The sequence below is a fragment of the Saccostrea echinata genome, unplaced genomic scaffold (genome assembly GCF_033153115.1).
Source record: "Saccostrea echinata isolate AGI-Se365-2 ecotype Australia unplaced genomic scaffold, CSIRO_AGI_Sech_v1 ptg000018l, whole genome shotgun sequence".
Lineage (NCBI taxonomy): Eukaryota > Metazoa > Mollusca > Bivalvia > Ostreida > Ostreidae > Saccostrea > Saccostrea echinata.
Window position 1 is genome coordinate 2,053,107 of NW_026889767.1, and position 18,586 is coordinate 2,071,692.

General features: G+C 38.0%; 1 protein-coding gene across 1 annotated transcript in view; it reads left to right on the forward strand.

The window, feature by feature from the left end:
• Positions 1–18,586, forward strand: part of LOC133189433 (receptor-type tyrosine-protein phosphatase mu-like) — a 35,340-nt gene that overhangs the window by 12,976 nt on the left and 3,778 nt on the right. Inside the window, exons 8-12 of the mRNA XM_061324804.1 lie at positions 7,077–7,212; positions 7,411–7,551; positions 8,811–8,904; positions 17,707–17,780; positions 17,941–18,075. Of these exons, the coding sequence (XP_061180788.1) occupies positions 7,077–7,212; positions 7,411–7,551; positions 8,811–8,904; positions 17,707–17,780; positions 17,941–18,075 (580 nt within the window). The remainder of the gene's footprint in view (positions 1–7,076; positions 7,213–7,410; positions 7,552–8,810; positions 8,905–17,706; positions 17,781–17,940; positions 18,076–18,586) is intronic.

The following is an 18,586-nucleotide window of genomic DNA, read 5'->3' on the forward strand; positions in this document are numbered from 1 at the left end:
AACACCATAGTTGTCCTTTATCACTTCGAGCACTCTATCGAGATTCCATGCGTTTCTTGGAGTGTTTTCCACGATGAGAACTAAATCACCCTCTTGTAAGTTTCTTACCTGTTTCAGCCACTTCTGTCTCTGTTGGAACAGGGGTACGTATTCTCTAACCCAACATGTCCAGAAAACATCAGCCAAATACTGAATCTGCTTCCATCGGCGTTTTGAGTAGTTGTCAGGTGTATGGAAAATTCCAGGGGGGAAGCTCTCTTCTGACCTCATGAGTAGTATATGATTTGGTGTAAGTGCACAAAGGTAATTCGGATCATCTGAAGCTTCTGTAAGGGGTCGTCCATTCATAATAGCTTCAATTTCACAAAACAAGATTAATAGTCCCTCATTATCCAAATGAATTGTTTGTTTTTGTAGAACAGAATACATGATTTTCCTGACTATCCTGATGAGGCGTTCCCATACTCCTTCAAAGTGAGACGCAGCCGGTTGATTACAGCTCCATTCAATTCATGACTGTAATAATTGACTCGAAATGCTGTTCGTATTCCAGGAATGAAGTGCTGTTCTTAGCTCACGTTCTGCGCCTACGAGATTTGTTCCATTATCAGACACTATATAAGATGGTTTTCCTCGTCGTGCAATAAGCCTTCGAATGGCGTCAATACAGGAGTCTGTATTCAAGGAAAAGGCAACCTCTAAATGTACTGCTCGGGAAGATAGACAAGTAAATATGACACCGTACCGTTTTACTATGCTTCTTCCTCTTTTAAGCTCAAATGGACCAAAATAATCCATTCCAACTCAAGTAAAAGGGGGGTCATCAGGTTTCAGTCTCTCGCTGGGAATGTCTGCCATTTTCTGTTTCAAAGTAGGTGCCTGATATCTTCTGTATATAACATATCTGGAAATGATGGACTTCAAAATTGATGACACACGAAGAATCCAATATTTCTCACGGATAAGTGCCAGCGTTGAATTTTTTCCTAAGTGTCCGACAGATTTATGTGCTTCCTCTGCTATCAACCTGGCTAATACAGACTCTTTGGGAATAATAATTTGATGTTTACTGTTAAGAGTTGTATCCATTAACTTAAGTCTACCACCTACACGTAGACCTCCACTGTGAACAATTGGGTCTAACTTGGCTTATCTTGATAACCTTTTCACAATTCCATTTTCACTTGAATTCAAGTCTTTAAATTCTTGGGCAAAATGCTTCATCTGCACATACTTCAAAATGTCTGTGTCTGCTCTGTCAAGAATGTCTACATTTAATGAAGGTCTTCGTGTAGCATTTTTCAATCTGTTATGCTTCTCCTTCATTTCCAATTCTTGTTTTTTCTCTTCTGTAAATCCCTCTGATATCATTCTTGATCTTCGTTCTCTTTTCCTCTCCATTATTCTTTTGAGGTTTTCTCTTGCTAAGAGCAGCCATCCAGTCACTGATGTCAGCCTTTTCCAGGAAGAGAAGTGCTGGAGCAATCTCTCTATTCCTTCCACTGTTTCTGTTTCAACTGCTGTGTTGACGATGTCTTTTATTTCAGCACTGTCAATTTCTAACGAGTCACTAATGATTTCAGTAGACGGCCATGAAACATCTGGTTTCCATAACCACTCAGGACCACTGAACCATGCTGCTGAGTCAAGAAATCTACTTACTACCGGTATTCCCCTTGACGCACAGTCTGCTGGATTATCTTTAGAGTTGACGTTGTGCCACTGGTTGACTGTAGTTGCTGCATGAATTATGGCAAGCCTATTGGCAACAAATGTTTGAAAACGAGTTTTTGTGTTATTTATGTAACGAAGAACTGACATGCTATCTGTCCAGAAGTAAACTTGATCAACTTAATATTCCAACTGTTTTGTAACTATCTTGCATAATTTCACTGCTAAAGTTGATGCCGTCAACTAGAGCCTCGGTATCGTCACTGTTTTTAATGGTGTCACTCTTGATTTTCAAAGAACAAAGGAACAGTGGATTTTTCCAGTCTCACTGATGAGTCGTAGATATATAACAACTCCTATTCCAACTTCACTTGCATCTGCAAAACAGTGCAACTCCTGACATATCGTCTTCCCAAAGTCTTGTGGCTTGTAGCATCTTTCAAGTGTTACATTTTCAAGTTCCTTTGCTTGTGTCAGCCAATTTTTCCAGTCCTTAAGCTGACTTCCTGTAATTTCTTCATCCCATCCAATTGAATTTTTGCACATTATTTGAAGAAGTGTTTTGCTGTCATCATAAAAGGTGACACGATACCAAGAGGATCAACTATTGAGCTCACTATTGATAGAATTCCTCTTCTGGTTGTTGGCTGATTTTTAATGTTTATCAGGAATCCTAAATGGTCACTGTTAACAAACCAGTGCACACCTAGTGCACGTTCTACGAGTGTTTCACTTTCACCTTCAAGGTTCCATTCCTGCACAACTTTAGCTCTATCATTTTCTGGAATAGATTCAAAAACTTGTTTTGAGTTACTAATCCATTTTGTCAGATGAAAACCATCTTTGCTACAAGGTGTAGACAAATCTTTAATGAGTAAGGCCGCTTTCTTCTTTGTGTCAACCGAAGACAAACAGTCATCTATATACATATTCTTGAGTACTGTGGTTACCACTGTATGATCAAAGTCGGAACCATATTCTTTAGTTGTCTATTGTAGTGCATAGGTACAGCAAGTAGGAGAGGAAGTGGCTCCAAAGATGTGAACTTTCATTCTGTATTGTTCAGGGTTGGCATCCAGATTGCCATCCTTCCACCACAGAAATATTAGCCAGTGTCGATCTTGTTCAGGGATTAATACTTGGTGAAACATAGCCTCAATATCACCTTGTATAGCAATTTTCTCCTGACGAAATCTTAAAAGTACACCAAGTAAACCATTTGTTAGGTCGGGTCCTTGGATTAACTGGCTGTTTAGTGAAATCCCCATATACACTGCAGAGCAGTCAAACACAACTCTGATCTTCCCTGGTTTTTTATCGTTGTAAACTCCATGGTGCGGTAGGTACCATACTCTGCCATCCTCTCTTTGTAGCTGACTTTGAAGAACAGGTTCTGCATATCCCTTCTCAAACAGCTTGTTCATAAAAGACACACAGTCATTTCTAACTTTTGGGTCCTTTAACAGTTTCTTCTTTAGACTCCCAAGTCTCTGAAATCCTTGCATGATATTGTTGGGTAACCGAATTAAGGGATCCTTAAACGGAAGTCCATTTGAGTAATGACCATCCTGAATGTGAATAGATTCTGAAACTTGAGTTAAGAAGCTCTTATCTTCTAAAGAGTTTTCTTTTACATCATCCACAAGACGTTCTTGGAATGTCATAGTTTATGGAATCTTACACCATCTTTTCTAAGTTTTTGTCTCTTTCCTGAGCATCTTCTATAGCTACTCTGTTTTCATCAAATGTATATGATGCATTTTCTTTTATGACATTCCATACTATCCATCCTAGTCGTGTCCTTGTTGCACGGGGAGAACCACTTGGCCCAGCAATTACTTCGAATTGAGAGTAGGCATCTGGAATATTATTTTCAATCATAATTCCAATTTCTGCATCTATTTCTGATGTTTGAATTATTGACAGATGTGGCCACTGTTTTAACTCTTGCTGCGTTGGAATGTGTTGTTTTGATACAGGCTTATGTTCCTTTGTATACACATTCGGTAGATTAATCACATGTTCCATTGAAATTCCACACACTTGCAAACCACTGATAACATACGTGTTCAATCTCTGAGAATTCCCCATTGTCTTTATGGTAATTTGTTTGTTCTTGCCATTTGCTCCAAGTCTATGCATTATGTTTTCTGTACAAAATGACACAATGCTGCCAGAGTCAAAGAATGCATATGTTCCTATGCTATACGGTTTATTTTTCAGCTTTACTCTCAAAGGAATTATTGTCATAGCACAGGTTGTTTCTCCGGCCCCTTTATCACTAAAGGCACTGATGTGAGGTTTACAGAACTTGCATGTAGTTTTGACATCTGTTGACATAAGATTAATGTTTTCTTTGTTTTCATCTGAATATTTTACTACACATTTCGCAGGATCATGTAGGATCGTAGGGTGACGCCTGCTGCATATGGAACACTTAAGTCTTGCTTGGCACTTTTTAGTTATGTGGCCTTCCCTAACACATCCATAACACTGTCCATTATTTCGCAGGTAGTTGTTTCTGTCCTGAAGTCCTTTGGTTACAATGTTCTTGCAGTCATTCAGTGCATGGGTACTACTTTCACAGAATTCACATTTCTGTTCTCGTACGTTAAAGTCTTGTTCTTCACTTGTAACATCAGTAGAAGCAACAGCTCTCTTCTGGTTACGATCTTGATTTCTGGAATTTCCACCAATAGATGCATTACCATACGTAGGATCATTCGATTTCTTAGCTTCTGTTCTCACAAAACTTACAAAATCTTTAAACTTCACTGTCTTCTTGGCTTCTTTAGTTTTCAGTACAACATTTCTCCACCTATCATGCATATACACAGGAAGTTTTGTCATAAGTCTCTTTATGTTGTCTAAGTAATCTAAGACAGAAACACTGTCGATATTTTCAGCTGCGTTCTGACACTCCACAAGGAACAAGGGGAACTCATCTAGCATCTTTGCATCCTTCACTGCTGGCCAGTCTAATGCCTTCTTTATGAATGCTGTTGCAATTACCTCAATGTCTCCGTACCGCTCTTCAAGCTGATTCATAGCTGCTTTGTATGCTCTGTCTCCTGACATATGACTAAATCCAGACACTACTCTGTATGCTTCCCCAAAAGTCATTTGCTCAAGATAATTCATCCGTTCATCATTGTCTTTAGTATTCATTACTACTTGGGTATTAAACTGTCTGACGAAACGTCTAAATTCTAACGGATTGCCTCCAAATTTCTTTATCTCTGGTACAGGTTTCCTGAGGTATTGTACAACACACTGCATAGCATCAGATTCAGAGGTCTGTGGTTTTGTTTCATCAAGGCAATGAAGGTCAAGTGGTGGATTTTCTTCACGTTTGGGTATGAATGTCTCTGCATTCGGATTCAAAGGCCTCTCAAACAAGGACGGTACTGATGCAAACTCACTAGGAAACAAAGGCGTTCTTGGCGTTGGTTTTGGTGCTAATGTTCTAGGATTCACTATATCAATGTTAGAAACATCATCATGCAAATCAACATCACCACACCTTTCATATTTCTAAAGAACTTCTGTTTTAGCATTCGCAATAGCAATATTTGTATTCAAGTCTAACTCTTCTTCTTCAAGTGTTAGTTTTTACTTTCGCTATCTCTAACTCCTTCTAATGGGAATTGCTGCTTTGCGAGCTTCTAACTCTGCTACTTTTTGTTCTTCTTCAAGGCGTTTGGATGATATACTTGTAGCTACAGATGTGCGATACTTGGACTTCAAGCTTCTAACAGTTTCTTTTGTTGCTTCTACTTGTGATTCCTCCTTTACACTCTGGTGGTAGGAAAAGAACTCCTCTATTTCTTTCTTAAAGTTCATGAGAAACACATCGTAATCATAATGAGTCTTAAGCAATTCTTCTCTCTCCTCCTTGTCAGTTAATTGAGAGACAAGTTCATCAAATATAACAAGAAAACGCCCATAATCCTCAAGCAATGCAGCATACTTTCTTCTTACTGTTTCTGGAGATTCATAAGCTATCAGAAATAATCTGTCTTATCACACCACTTGTTATCCTCAGTGTTCTAAATGTTTTATTGTATTGTAAATGTTTATATACCTTTCCTTTGTCTGTTAATTTTCTGTTTCGTGTTCCCGATCCTGTTTCTTCTGTAACAGGCATTATGCTCATAACCTGGATCGTTCATGGAATCACGTCAATGTTGTAGTGTTCTCTTATACCAACGACACAGGTTCAATTCTATGTCTTTATTAACATGGACACATTCTGGCATTGTATAACAAAGTTTTCTCTCTGACATAGTATGACAAAGTCCCTTTTTCTGACATAGATTAACTACAAATGAAATGTACATATAATAAATACTTGTACTCAATACAGAATGTACATATAATGCAATTTTTTATCAATATAAATCATGACACAAAAAGTGCTCCTTATACACATGTATTAAACTTTGTAAACAGCGGTAATATAACGAATTCCTATTCAAATTCAATGTAACAAGTACATGCATATAGCATTAGTATGTAATAAATAATTAATATATAATTACCGTGATGTATGTCTGGTACTTTCAGCTAGAAGACAACAAACTACTGCACTCACTGATCTGAATATGGCGCTCGTGTTTTTCTCAACATTTGATAAACGTATAATTCTGATAAAATTGGAATGGACAGAAATCGAAACTTAAGGACAAAATTGAAATTCAGAATAAAATATACAGACTGTCCATTACAGGCTATATTGAATATATAGTGAAAATGGATTATTTCTTTGAAAATCTCCCGGGCATCTAGGGGGCAAACAGAGTATATAAAGTTGCAAGTAACAAGGGTGTTTTTACCAGATTTTGAAATTCTGTACCTACTGAAAGAAGTCATTCCTCGTTGCTAATCATCTATGATATTTAATTACTCTAAATAATTTGACTAATAGATCAATTGAATGACAGAATTATATAAGAATTATTATAATATTTAGTATAAAAAGTACTTTCATAGTTTTTAATGGTCAGGTAGACTTTTAAATAATAGATAAATGAAAATGTTACAAAAATACCGCAACTTTGTACATTAAATAATCCTCAAAGACTAATAGGGGCCAATGTGAGGGGGAATGAAATGTGTTAACTGATAGTCCCTAGAACTATTGTTTTGTTTAGTCCGCATGAGGATAGTGACAAATGGGGGGGAAACAGGCAAATAAATAGATCACTAAGTACTAAACTAATATTTTGCTGATCCCTGATCATTCTATTTCTCTAGCTTTTGGGCAACAAAGCTTCATTTATCAGCTTATTTGTTTTAATCTGTGGATCGTTACATTAAAGTCAGGTGAGCGGGCCTCTTGTTTATATGTTACTTTCTAATTGTGTTAATAATGAAATTGTTGATTTTTTTTTACTTTGTTCTAGTGCTGGGATAGGGAGAACGGGGACGTTTATTGCCTTTGACGTTTTGTCTAAATATGGCAAGGACAAGGGCAAGGTCAATGTCATAGAGTATGTCAAGGCCATGCGTAAAGACAGAATGACAATGATACAGAATGTGGTATGTTAAATACGTTATTTTTCTTCTCACACATAAAAATGAGAGAGAGAGAGAGAGAGAGAGAGAGAGAGAGAGAGAGAGTGGAAAGTAATTATTAAAATAATTATAATTATTGTATGAATTTAGTCATCTCATTAAATGCAGTTTAAACATAAATATGCGGGAAAATGCTGATTAAACAATTAAAATTATTTTCAGGACCAGTACGTGTTTCTGTATCACGCATTGCATGAGTTCTTTAGAGGAAAGGCGCACTATAAAAAGAGAGATGAAATTCTCAGTCTGTATGGAGATATGAACAAACTAGATGCACAGAAACAACTTACTAATGAGTTCAATGTAAGAATCTAGTTTAAAGTAAATAATTACAAATATCTGGGTGTGTTATTTTTTTTCCTGTTTCAATGGATAAAACTTTACTATACGAGGAGTTATCAAAAAGTTCGTGGACTGATGCGATGAAATTAATACTATGTAGTCTGTGCTTACAAAATTTATGAAAAACATAAAACAACAAAAGTTTTAGAAATGTTGAATATTTTAGCTTGATACGTTGATAATTTTCCAAATTATTCTAAAATAAAAAAGACATTATACGATCACTCGGCGCTGTCGCCGTTTAGTTTCATGACGTCCGACAACGTCGTTGTTTCTCAATGTCCGCTTCGTCTACCTTATACACTTATCTTGATGTGATTACCTGGCGTTAAGTAAGGACTTAAGCCCGTCTTGTTTATGCGAGTTTACAATGTCATGAACAGCTGCTTTCAATGCATATAATATTGTAAATGTATCTATACATAAGGAAAGGTCCTCACTTGATTATGCCAGAATACTTAGCTTGTTGGAGTTCAATTTCTACCACACGTGATCAACGTCACTTTTCGACGTGACTGAATTTTGACACCCTGACCACAACTTGACTTTAACTGTGCATCTTTCATCTCTCTGAATCTTTTTGGACATTTAAAAACAAGTAATCTGGACATATTTTATTTTTCTGTAGCCCGTTTAAACATCCCCTAGGTCTATACCAGTTTTTTCCAGGTGCGAAACTTTAAAGAATGTTGGAAACAGAAACCTCTGCCCCTTTTTGACGCCATTTTCAAGTCCTTAATTGTTTGGACACTCCATATAAAATTTACGAATGGGGTAAAAATTGCAAATTTTACAAAACAATTGTGTTGTAACACATGCCTGAATTAACCCGACTTTTTGACGACAAATGCTCATATCAAAAGAGTTTTTTCTCAGTTACACTCAGGTAGAAAAAACGTCCTATTTGAGGTTGCGCCGCTTGGACATACCATTGCTTACAAACATTAACAATTTATTAAAAAATAAAACTTATGATTTATGGTTTATTCTAAAGATAGAAAAGATGATGCTAACTAAATGTATTAAAATTCATTGATGTACCTAAAGCGGTTTTAATTTTATGGCGCTAGTCCACGAACTTTTTGATAACCCCTCGTAAATGGTCCTCATTTTAGAAAGGATAAGATTTTCAAATAATAAAATGTTACATTGATAAAATCATATAATTGTGCAAGCAAGTAATAATATGAATCATCTTTCACATTTTGAATTTTCTACAGGAACTGTTTAGTTTAAAACCAAGATTTGATCCCAAAGATTTCAAAAGTGGAAAAACGTTTTTAAAGTTGAATATGACTAAATCAGTTTTACCAGGTATTTAATTTTCTGAAATTCTTTTTCTGATGTTCTACTTTATGAGCATGTCACTAATTATAATTTGTAATGTTTTTTTCTAAATTTTTTAGCTCACCTGAGCCGAAGGCTGAAGTGAGCTTTTCTGTTCAAAATTTAATTGTTGTCTGTCGTCGTTGTCGTCATTGTCCTTGTCGTGAACTTTTCACATTTTCATCTTCTTCTCAAAAACAGACGGGCCAATTTCAACCAAAGTTGCCACAAAGTATCCTTGGGTAAAGGGGATTCAAATGTGTTCAAATGAAGAGCCACGCCTTTTTCAAAAGGGGAGATAATTTTGAAATCGTGAAAATTTAATGTATTCATTTAAAAACCTTCTTCTCGAGATCCACTGTGCTTGAAAGTATGAAACTTATGTGAAATCATTGTGAGATAGTGTAGATTCAAATTTCGTCAAATCATGACCCCCGGGGGTAGGTCGGGGCCACAATGTGCCATCAAATTTTTCATAGGAATACATAGGAAAAATCTTTAAAAACCTTCTCAAGAACAGCAAAGATTTGATTAGTCATATTTATAAGGAAGCATCATCAGGAAGTGTAGAATCAAATTTGTTCAAATCTTATCCCCCGGGGGTAGTCATAGTGATATGGAAGCATCCTCAGGTAGTGTAGAATCAAATTTGTTCAAATCATGAAACCCGAGGTAGGGTGGGACCACAATGGGTGATCAAAGTTTTACATAGGAATACAGAGGAACAAATCTTTAAAAATCTTCTTCTCAAGAACAGCAAAGCCATGATTTGCCCTATTCATATGGAAGCATCCTCGGGTAGTGTAGATTCAAGTTTGTTCAAATCAAGACCCCCGGGGGTAGGGTGGGACCATAATGGATAATGTAAGATAATGTAGATTCAAATCTGTACTGACTCATTGTTTTTATTCAGCATCAACGTAGTAAAAGACTGTAAATTACAAAAAAGGTTATAAGAAATTACATACAAAATGATCGACTTAAAACATTGACTCTATTATGCTACATTTATGACCAAACCGGGTTTCCATACTTTTTTCTTTTAACAGCAATCAACTTATAAGCAATAAAACTGGCATGTAATAATAACTCAGCAAGAAATCAACAAATTATCCTTACAAATTCACATATACAAGTATAACATAGTGACTAGATTGTATAAATCTCAGAAAATGATTTGAACACAAACCACGTGCTTAGCCTTACACAAAAAACCAGGTCATGTTAACCATGCGTAGATAATGCTTTAAATTACTGAAATATTTGACAATAAAGGTTTGCGTCCTAACACATGAATATTAAGATCTTATGTTTATAACTTATGAAAGTGTACTTACGCTATAGGGCTACAAAGTCACAAAATCTAGTAACACTTTTGCACATGTACAAATATGGCGCTTGCCAAAACTACGGGAAGTAACTCTTCTAACAAACAAAACAAAAAGTTAACTCATACATAGTTGATTCGGAGACATTACACTCCCCGCCTAATGTCTGAAAGATAGTACAATTTACAAAGACATTCTCAAGCAACGTTTTCAAATGTTTGTCTTAGTCAATCAAGATAACAAGTTCTGTAATAGGGCGGATATATGTTGTTGGCTTACCATCCTTGATAATGCGCACCTCAACTGTTCTTACTCTGTGGTCACACTCACTTTTAAAGACATTCACAATCAGTCCAAGTGGCCACTGTCCACGGTGGGCTTCTTTGTCGCGCAAAAGAACAACATCACCAACCTTTACATCAGGACGTTCAGTCTGCCACTTACGTCGCACTTGGAGTTGCTGGAGGTAACCATTCCTCCAATGCTTCCAGAAGATATCCGACAAGCACTGCACATGTTTCCACTGTTTCCTGTATATTTCCTTCATGTCAGATGAGCTAACAGGATGAATATCAGGAAATTCCTTCTGAGTAAGTAACATCGAAGGGCTGATAATCTGTGGATTTTCTGGATCAGATGATATTGAGCAAATGGGTCTTGAATTTACAATGGCACAAAGTTCGCACATAAATGTGCACAAGACTTCATGAGTGAGTTGTTTTGTGTTCGCATTTAGTAACATTGAGTTCAGTATTTTTCGTGACACTCCAATCATCCTTTCCCAGGTTCCGCCCTGGTGTGACGCATGTGGGGGGTTGAAAGTCCAAGTTATCCTATTCGCAAGAAGATAATTGTGAATAGGTCCCTTTTCAGTGTAGACAGCTTCAGCCTTTATGTCATCAAGGGCTCCTAAGAAGTTGGTTCCTCTATCGGAACGGATTTCCTTCAAAGGTCCACGAATAGAGATGAATCGGCGTAAGGCATTAATAAATGATGAGCTGCTCATCTCCTCAATGATCTCAATGTGTATTGCTCTTGTTTTCATACAAGTAAAAAGCACAGCCCATCTTTTGCTGTGGGAAAGGCCCCCTCTAGTTCGTCGTGCCACTACTGGCCACGGCCCAAATACATCGACCCCTACTGAACTGAATGGAGGTCCAGATGTAACTCGGTCAGGTGGTAAGTCCGCCATCTGTTGAAATTCTAACTTCCCTCTAAGTTTCCTGCACACTACACATTTGTACAAGATGGAATTAACAAGGCGCTTACATCCGATAATCCAAAAGCCATTGGATCTCACTGTACCTTCCGTGATGAGTCTACCCTGATGATACACTTTCTCGTGCAGATGAGTAATGAGAAGTCTGGCAATGTGGGATTTTCCTGGAAGAATGACAGGATTTCTTTCATCTATAGTGAAGGGTGCTTTGTTTAGACGTCCACCAACACGTAAAATTCCTTTATTATCTACAAAAGGATGAAGAGCAATGATATTGCTTTTCAAGGGAAGTGGTTTCTTCTCCTGTAAACACTTCATATCATCTCCATACCAGAATCTCTGAGTCTCCCTGATAATGAAACGTTCTGCTTCCTGAGTATCTTCAATACTGTGCAAAGAAAACTCAGCTTTTCTTCTGCAAAATCTCTTTAGATATGAGACTGCATTCACCAATCTTGTCCAAGAGGAGAACTTCTCAAATCTATCCACTAAATGTTCCTTCACCTCTGTTTTCTTGACACAAACTATGGGTCGTATTTCTGCATCTGCATCTGGATTGACTAAGGGGAAGCTTTTGTCCTCTACCTTCTCTACAGACCTCAGTTGTATCGGTCCTCTGAGCCAATCGCTTTGAGACATGTCCTCACCAGATGTGTAACACCTAGTTCCAATGTCAGCTGGATTGTTCTGTGTGGAAACAAAGGTCCACTGCTCTGGTTTAGATCGCCTGTGTATCATGTTGATCCGGTTGCTGACATAATTGTAGAATCGACGAGATCGGTTATGTAGGTATCCTAGAACGACCCTGCTGTCTGTATAGTATTTTGCAGAACCTTGATTTAAGTCAAGCTGTTGGAATACTGTCTGAGCTAGTTCCGTGGCTAGAAGAGCAGCACAAAGCTCAAGGCGTGGAATAGTATTTCCTTGTTTAGGTGCTATTCTCGACTTCCCAAAGACAAATCCAATATTGACTTCACCTAAATCATCAATTGTCTGTAAGTACACAACCGCAGAAATTGCCTTTTCGGAGGCGTCTGAGTAAACATGAACTTTGCTTGAGGAAGCAGAACTCAAGGACACTGGAGTATACATCCTCGGAATGCGCAGATTCTCCAAGGCATGTAGAGATTGCTTCCATGTAGTCCATTCTTCTTCACGATCATTGGGTAGAGGTTCGTCCCAGTCATCATTGTCCTCACATATCTCCCTGTAAAGTATCCTACCATGTATGACTATAGGTGCGATAAACCCAAGAGGATCAAATAAACTGTTAATTATGGACAGAAGACCTCTTTTTGTAAACGGTTTATTTGGGGTGCGTGCACTGAAATTCAAACTATCTGAATTGATGTCCCATGCTAAGCCAAGGCTCTGTTGGATCGGTAACTCATCAGCCGCAATGTCGAGCGACTTCAGATTCTTTTCTAAATCTTCCGCGGGAAAAGCCTCCATTACTTCAACGCTGTTCGATGCTATCTTGTGAAGTCTGATCTTGGCTTCGTCCTTCAGCACTTGTTGCGTTTTTCGAAGCAGATTTATGGCTTCGTCACTTGATCCCACAGACATGAGCCCGTCATCAACATAAAAATTTCGGGTAACATAATTCTGTACCTCAACTTCCGCTTTTTCAACTGTCTTGCGTAAGCCATATGTTGCTACCGCCGGCGAGGGTGTATTCCCAAACACATGCACCCGCATTCGGTATTCGATTAAATCTTCACACGGTTCATTGTTTCTGTGCCAGAAGAAACGTAGAAAATCTCTATGGTCCTCTCGGACCAGGAATGAATAAAACATCTGTTCTACATCTGCCATAAAGGCCACTCTGTTCATACGGAAGCGCATAAGGACTCCCAGTAGTTCATTGGTCAGGTTTGGTCCTGATAGCAGTACTCCATTGAGGGATAGGCCCTTGTATTTAACTGACGAATCAAATACACCGCGTATTTTGTCAGGCTTCCGCGGGTGATAAACTCCAAAGAGAGGTAAGTAAAAGCATTCTTTCCCTACAGGCAAAGGCGGAGCCACCTCCATTGCACCACTGTCTATGAGTCCTCTCATGAAAGTCACAAGATGTTCTTTTTTCACTGAGTTCCTCTCAAGACTAGCATCCAACATGTGGGCCCTCTTCAAAGCTTGAAGTCGGTTGTTTTCCAAGACTGGCCTTGGTTTTCTAAACGGTAATGGAGCTTTCCACTTTCCACTGGAATCTTTCTCAAAACCTTCCTCCATGATCTGCAGGAATTGACGATCATCTACAGAGAGGCCAACTTGGTCATCGTCCGCTGATATTTGGAAAATGTCTTTCTTTACCACATCCTGGTGTGGCACAATGCCCTCTGTCAGGCGGAAACTGTTTTGACATGGTTCGAAAATGGACTGACGGCCATCTTCAATCACTGTAGTTTTGTAGACAGTGACACCTTGTGGCTTGTGTAATCTGCCAAGGCACACCTCTCCTATCACTACCCAACCAAGACTCAACTTCTGTGCAAAGGGTGAGTCCTTAGGTCCTACTCGCTGATCATGTATATGATGTGCTTGTATCAAGTCTCTACCAATCAGTAAAAGTATTTTGGCATCTGTGTCCTAAGATGCGGGTGGTGTTTGACGACTTCTGGAGTCGGTATCTCGTGTCGCTCATCTGGAATCTCATTGCACTCTGTAATAGTAGGAAGTTCCATTACAATGGATCCATCGACTGCAGCTATCATCAAATCAGAGGCTCTGCGACCGCTTGAGTGAATGCGTCCAGCACATGAGGTAAGCGTAAATGAATGAATTTGACTATTGGGAACATCCATATAGTCGAACAGCTCAGATCTTCCAAGTGTTGTATTACTCTGGTCGTCAACAAGAGCATAAAGGCGCAGACGTTTTGAAGGTCTTCCCTTCGGATACACATCCACCAAGACGGCCTTTGCACATGAACGTCCAGAAAACTGTTCTCCACACACAGCTGTACATTTCGTGAGAATATTACCTTCCTCCCCGCCATGCTGTCTCTGGCCCTGAGAGCTCTCAGGCGGATGAAGAGCAGTGGGGTGCTGCTCACTTCCACAATCCTCACATTTCCCTTCTGCGTGACAGGCTTTGAATCTGTGTGTGTCCGATTCACAACATCTATAGCACAAGTTATGCTCTCGCAGGTATTGTTTACGATCACGAATGGATTTTTTCCTGAATGCCCTACACTGGTTTAATGTGTGCTCAGCATCGTGAATAGGGCATCTCTTCTGTGTCACCTTATGGTCTCTTGTTGACTCTTTAAAATCAGTCTTCTTAACAGTCACAGATTTTACTGGTTTGAAGTTATGCTGGTTGAATCTTGGGGTTTTCGGGTCTCGATTTTCTTTGGCGAAAGTTGGAGCTACTTGCAGGCCAGGATCATTCATCATGGTTGAAACTTCCTTTACAAAGTCACAGAAGACACTAAATGGAGGGTATGGGACCCCATGAGTCAGCTTATACTTTGAAGCTTTAGAAGTCCATTTGTTTTGCAAACTGGGTGTTAACTTTTGTACTATTGGAAGCACTCCCACTGATGTGTCAAAGTAACTGAAAAGTTGGCTGTACCTTGGGTTTTCTTTTAAGGCAAATATTTCACTTAAGATATCTGAGAGTTCATACAGTCGTCTAGGTTCACTTGCACTGAGTCGCTGGAAGCTTGCAAGTTTGGACTTTAATGCTGTTTCAACTAATTCCGGTGAACCGTATCTTTCCTCTAATCTAGCCCATAAGGTCTGGCATCCTTGAGAGGGATTCCCTACTGTTGCTGCTCTGATGCTTTTAGCATGATCCTTGGACTCAGGGCCGAGCCATCTGATCAATAAGTCTAATTCTTCGAGAGGTGTAACTAATGCATCCTGAACCACAGATTTGAAACTTGCCTTCCATGCTACAAAGTTCTCTGGCTTGTCATCAAAATTAACAAATCTTGTAAGCATCAGATCCTTTTTCAACATAAAGTTTGCTAGATTGACTAGGTTGTCTTTCTGTGATTCAAAGGGTCGAGCCTCAGGATTCAATGAAAATGATGGTTCACAAATTGGAGAGTGAGTAGCAGTATTGTTTGCTGCTGAAACTTTCGGTTGGGTGTATTCTACATTTTCTGTTGCTGGAACTGACTCCAAATTCCTTAACAGGTTAACTTCTTCAATGAATTTTCTTGTTCGTTCTGAGGAGTCAATATTAGAAATAGATGTTCTAGTTAAATTGTCTATGTCTCCATTGTCTTCCTCCATTGCTCGTAACTCTGCTTGGGCTGTTGCTAATTCCTTTTGTGCGTCCAGACACTCTAACTCTGTCTCTAACTCTGCTTTTTTCCTGAGGGTCTCTGCCTTAGACTTTTTCTCCTGTTCATCAAGCCTTGCTTGCTCTTTCTTTAATTCTGAAGCTTTCTGCACAAATTGCAGTCTTGCTTTGGCTGCTTCTGCTTTTACCCTCTGTTCCAATAACATGGAAGTTGTGCTTCTGGAAGTCGTACTTCTAGATGCTGATGATCTGCTTGATCTTGACCTTCCACTCACAGATCTTGCTGTGCCTTTAAGAGACACATTGTCCTTCAGGTCATGAGAGAGTTTGGATTTTGAATCTGGTGAAAACTTTGTATCTGTATCCTGTTGTTCCATGATTGTGTCAATTTCCTGGAGGATACTTTCTACTTTCTGTTCCAAGGAGGATATAACTACCTCTTGTGCAGCTTTTTCTCTTCTGCTGTCCTCAGTATTTGTTCTTACAAGAAAATTCTGAAACTCCTCACTAATGTTATGGTAGTCCTGAGTAAGTTTCAGTAAACTTTCTTTCAAAATTACCAGGATTTCTGTCTTTCCAGTTGTAAGTTCATTGTACGAGTATTTCATTTCATTTTCTAGTTTTTTTTCTAAGCTTTCGTAGTTTGTCACAGAATTTATTCACATGCTGTTCATACATTTGCTTCCCTGCCGCTGTCAACTGTCTAGTAGATCTCTGAGAACGCTGATCTGTTAGAGGAGATTTGTGTGGTGTGGTTGAACCGCCCTGGTTCTCCATGACTGCCTACGTAGTCCTAGCTCTTTTACTGTACTGACTCATTGTTTTTATTCAGCATCAACGTAGTAAAAGACTGTAAATTACAAAAAAGGTTATAAGAAATTACATACAAAATGATCGACTTAAAACATTGACTCTATTATGCTACATTTATGACCAAACCGGGTTTCCATACTTTTTTCTTTAACAGCAATCAACTTATAAGCAATAAAACTGGCATGTAATAATAACTCAGCAAGAAATCAACAAATTATCCTTACAAATTCACATATACAAGTATAACATAGTGACTAGATTGTATAAATCTCAGAAAATGATTTGAACACAAACCACGTGCTTAGCCTTACACAAAAAACCAGGTCATGTTAACCATGCGTAGATAATGCTTTAAATTACTGAAATATTTGACAATAAAGGTTTGCGTCCTAACACATGAATATTAAGATCTTATGTTTATAACTTATGAAAGTGTACTTACGCTATAGGGCTACAAAGTCACAAAATCTAGTAACACTTTTGCACATGTACAAATATGGCGCTTGCCAAAACTACGGGAAGTAACTCTTCTAACAAACAAAACAAAAAGTTAACTCATACATAGTTGATTCGGAGACATTACAAAATCCGTTGAAGTCATGACCACCTAATAAGAGAGATACCTCTTAATTGGATAAATGTTTATTATTCCTTAATAGATTTGTAAAGTTTAGATGTCTTTTTGTCCAATTTTGCCCCCGCAAGCTATTCTAAAATTGGATGCATTTTACTTACAAAATATTTTTTTCATTTGGAAAATCATGAGCGTTAGAGAAACATTTCAATTGAGTGAATAAAGGGATTATGAACCTCAAGAACAGCAAAGCCATTATGTGTCATACTAATTCAAAAGCATCCTTGGGAAGTGTAGATTCAAGTTTGTTCAAATCATACCCCCCCCCCCCCCCAACCACTTGTATATTTTAACTCTTCAGTACCGAACTTTTCTTTGCTTTTTCCTAATCAAAGTGCTCAGGTGAGCGGTGTGGCCCCTGGGCCTCTTATTAATGGGGTGATGGTGACTGTGATGGGGGTGAGGGGCTGAATTAAAAAAAAGACCTTTTTAAATCAGCAATATACTTTTTACTGTGTTGGATTATAAAATTAATACATTACATATCGTTTTGCAATTACCTCAAAGAAGATTAAATCCGTCATTTTTTCATGATGTTACAGTTGAGCAATATCTAGTCTATCTAACTTCCCATGTTCCAGGCCGACAATGTTACTATAATGCAGTGACTGTTTCCGTACGTATTAAGCATTGGTTTGAAACTTCTATGTATGTCATCAAACACTTAGTTTTTATATTCCACCCATATATGATTTGGTAGGATAAATGTTTTATGAAAAACGTTGTATCTTTATATATTACCACCTTCTATTTTCTCTGAAATTCTTTACACATAGTCGTTCTCCCGAGATGACGAATTTATATCTGCTCAATTTCCGGTGCCTGAAGGGGCCATAGATCTTGTTCGTCTGCTTGTTGATCATGAGTCAACATTCCTTATTTCATTGAACCCTTTATCAGAGCTTAAAGAGGTAATGACAAAAACACAATCTTTGGAACAACATTGCAGTCTTTTTGAATGAAGACGATCTTTTGGTTATTCACGGGTCGTCATCGTGCTGAAAATGTAATTTTTATATTATGATATTTTAAACTTGGTTAAACTTGGTTTTTGTTCAAGCTACAAAGCTGGGTTGATGAAAAAGTCAATCCTCTCAAACTTGGTCCTTACACAATCACTAAGGGTACACAAGAAGTACTGTCCGGTGAGATAAGAAAGACAAATATAACAATTACAACAAAAGAGGTCAGTTGTTTTTAATAGACGAAAAATGCCATATTTTTCACAATGTTGAATATTTTAATATTTTCATAGAACGTCTACACATGCTGTATTGAAAAAAAAATCATAGTTTCGGTTTCAGAGTCTTTATATGAATTAAAATTGTTAATACGTGTACTTAAATGTGTGTTTTTATTAAAAAAAAAAAAACAAAAAACTATTTTTTTTTCTTCTTCAACTTTTACCTACATTCCTACTGG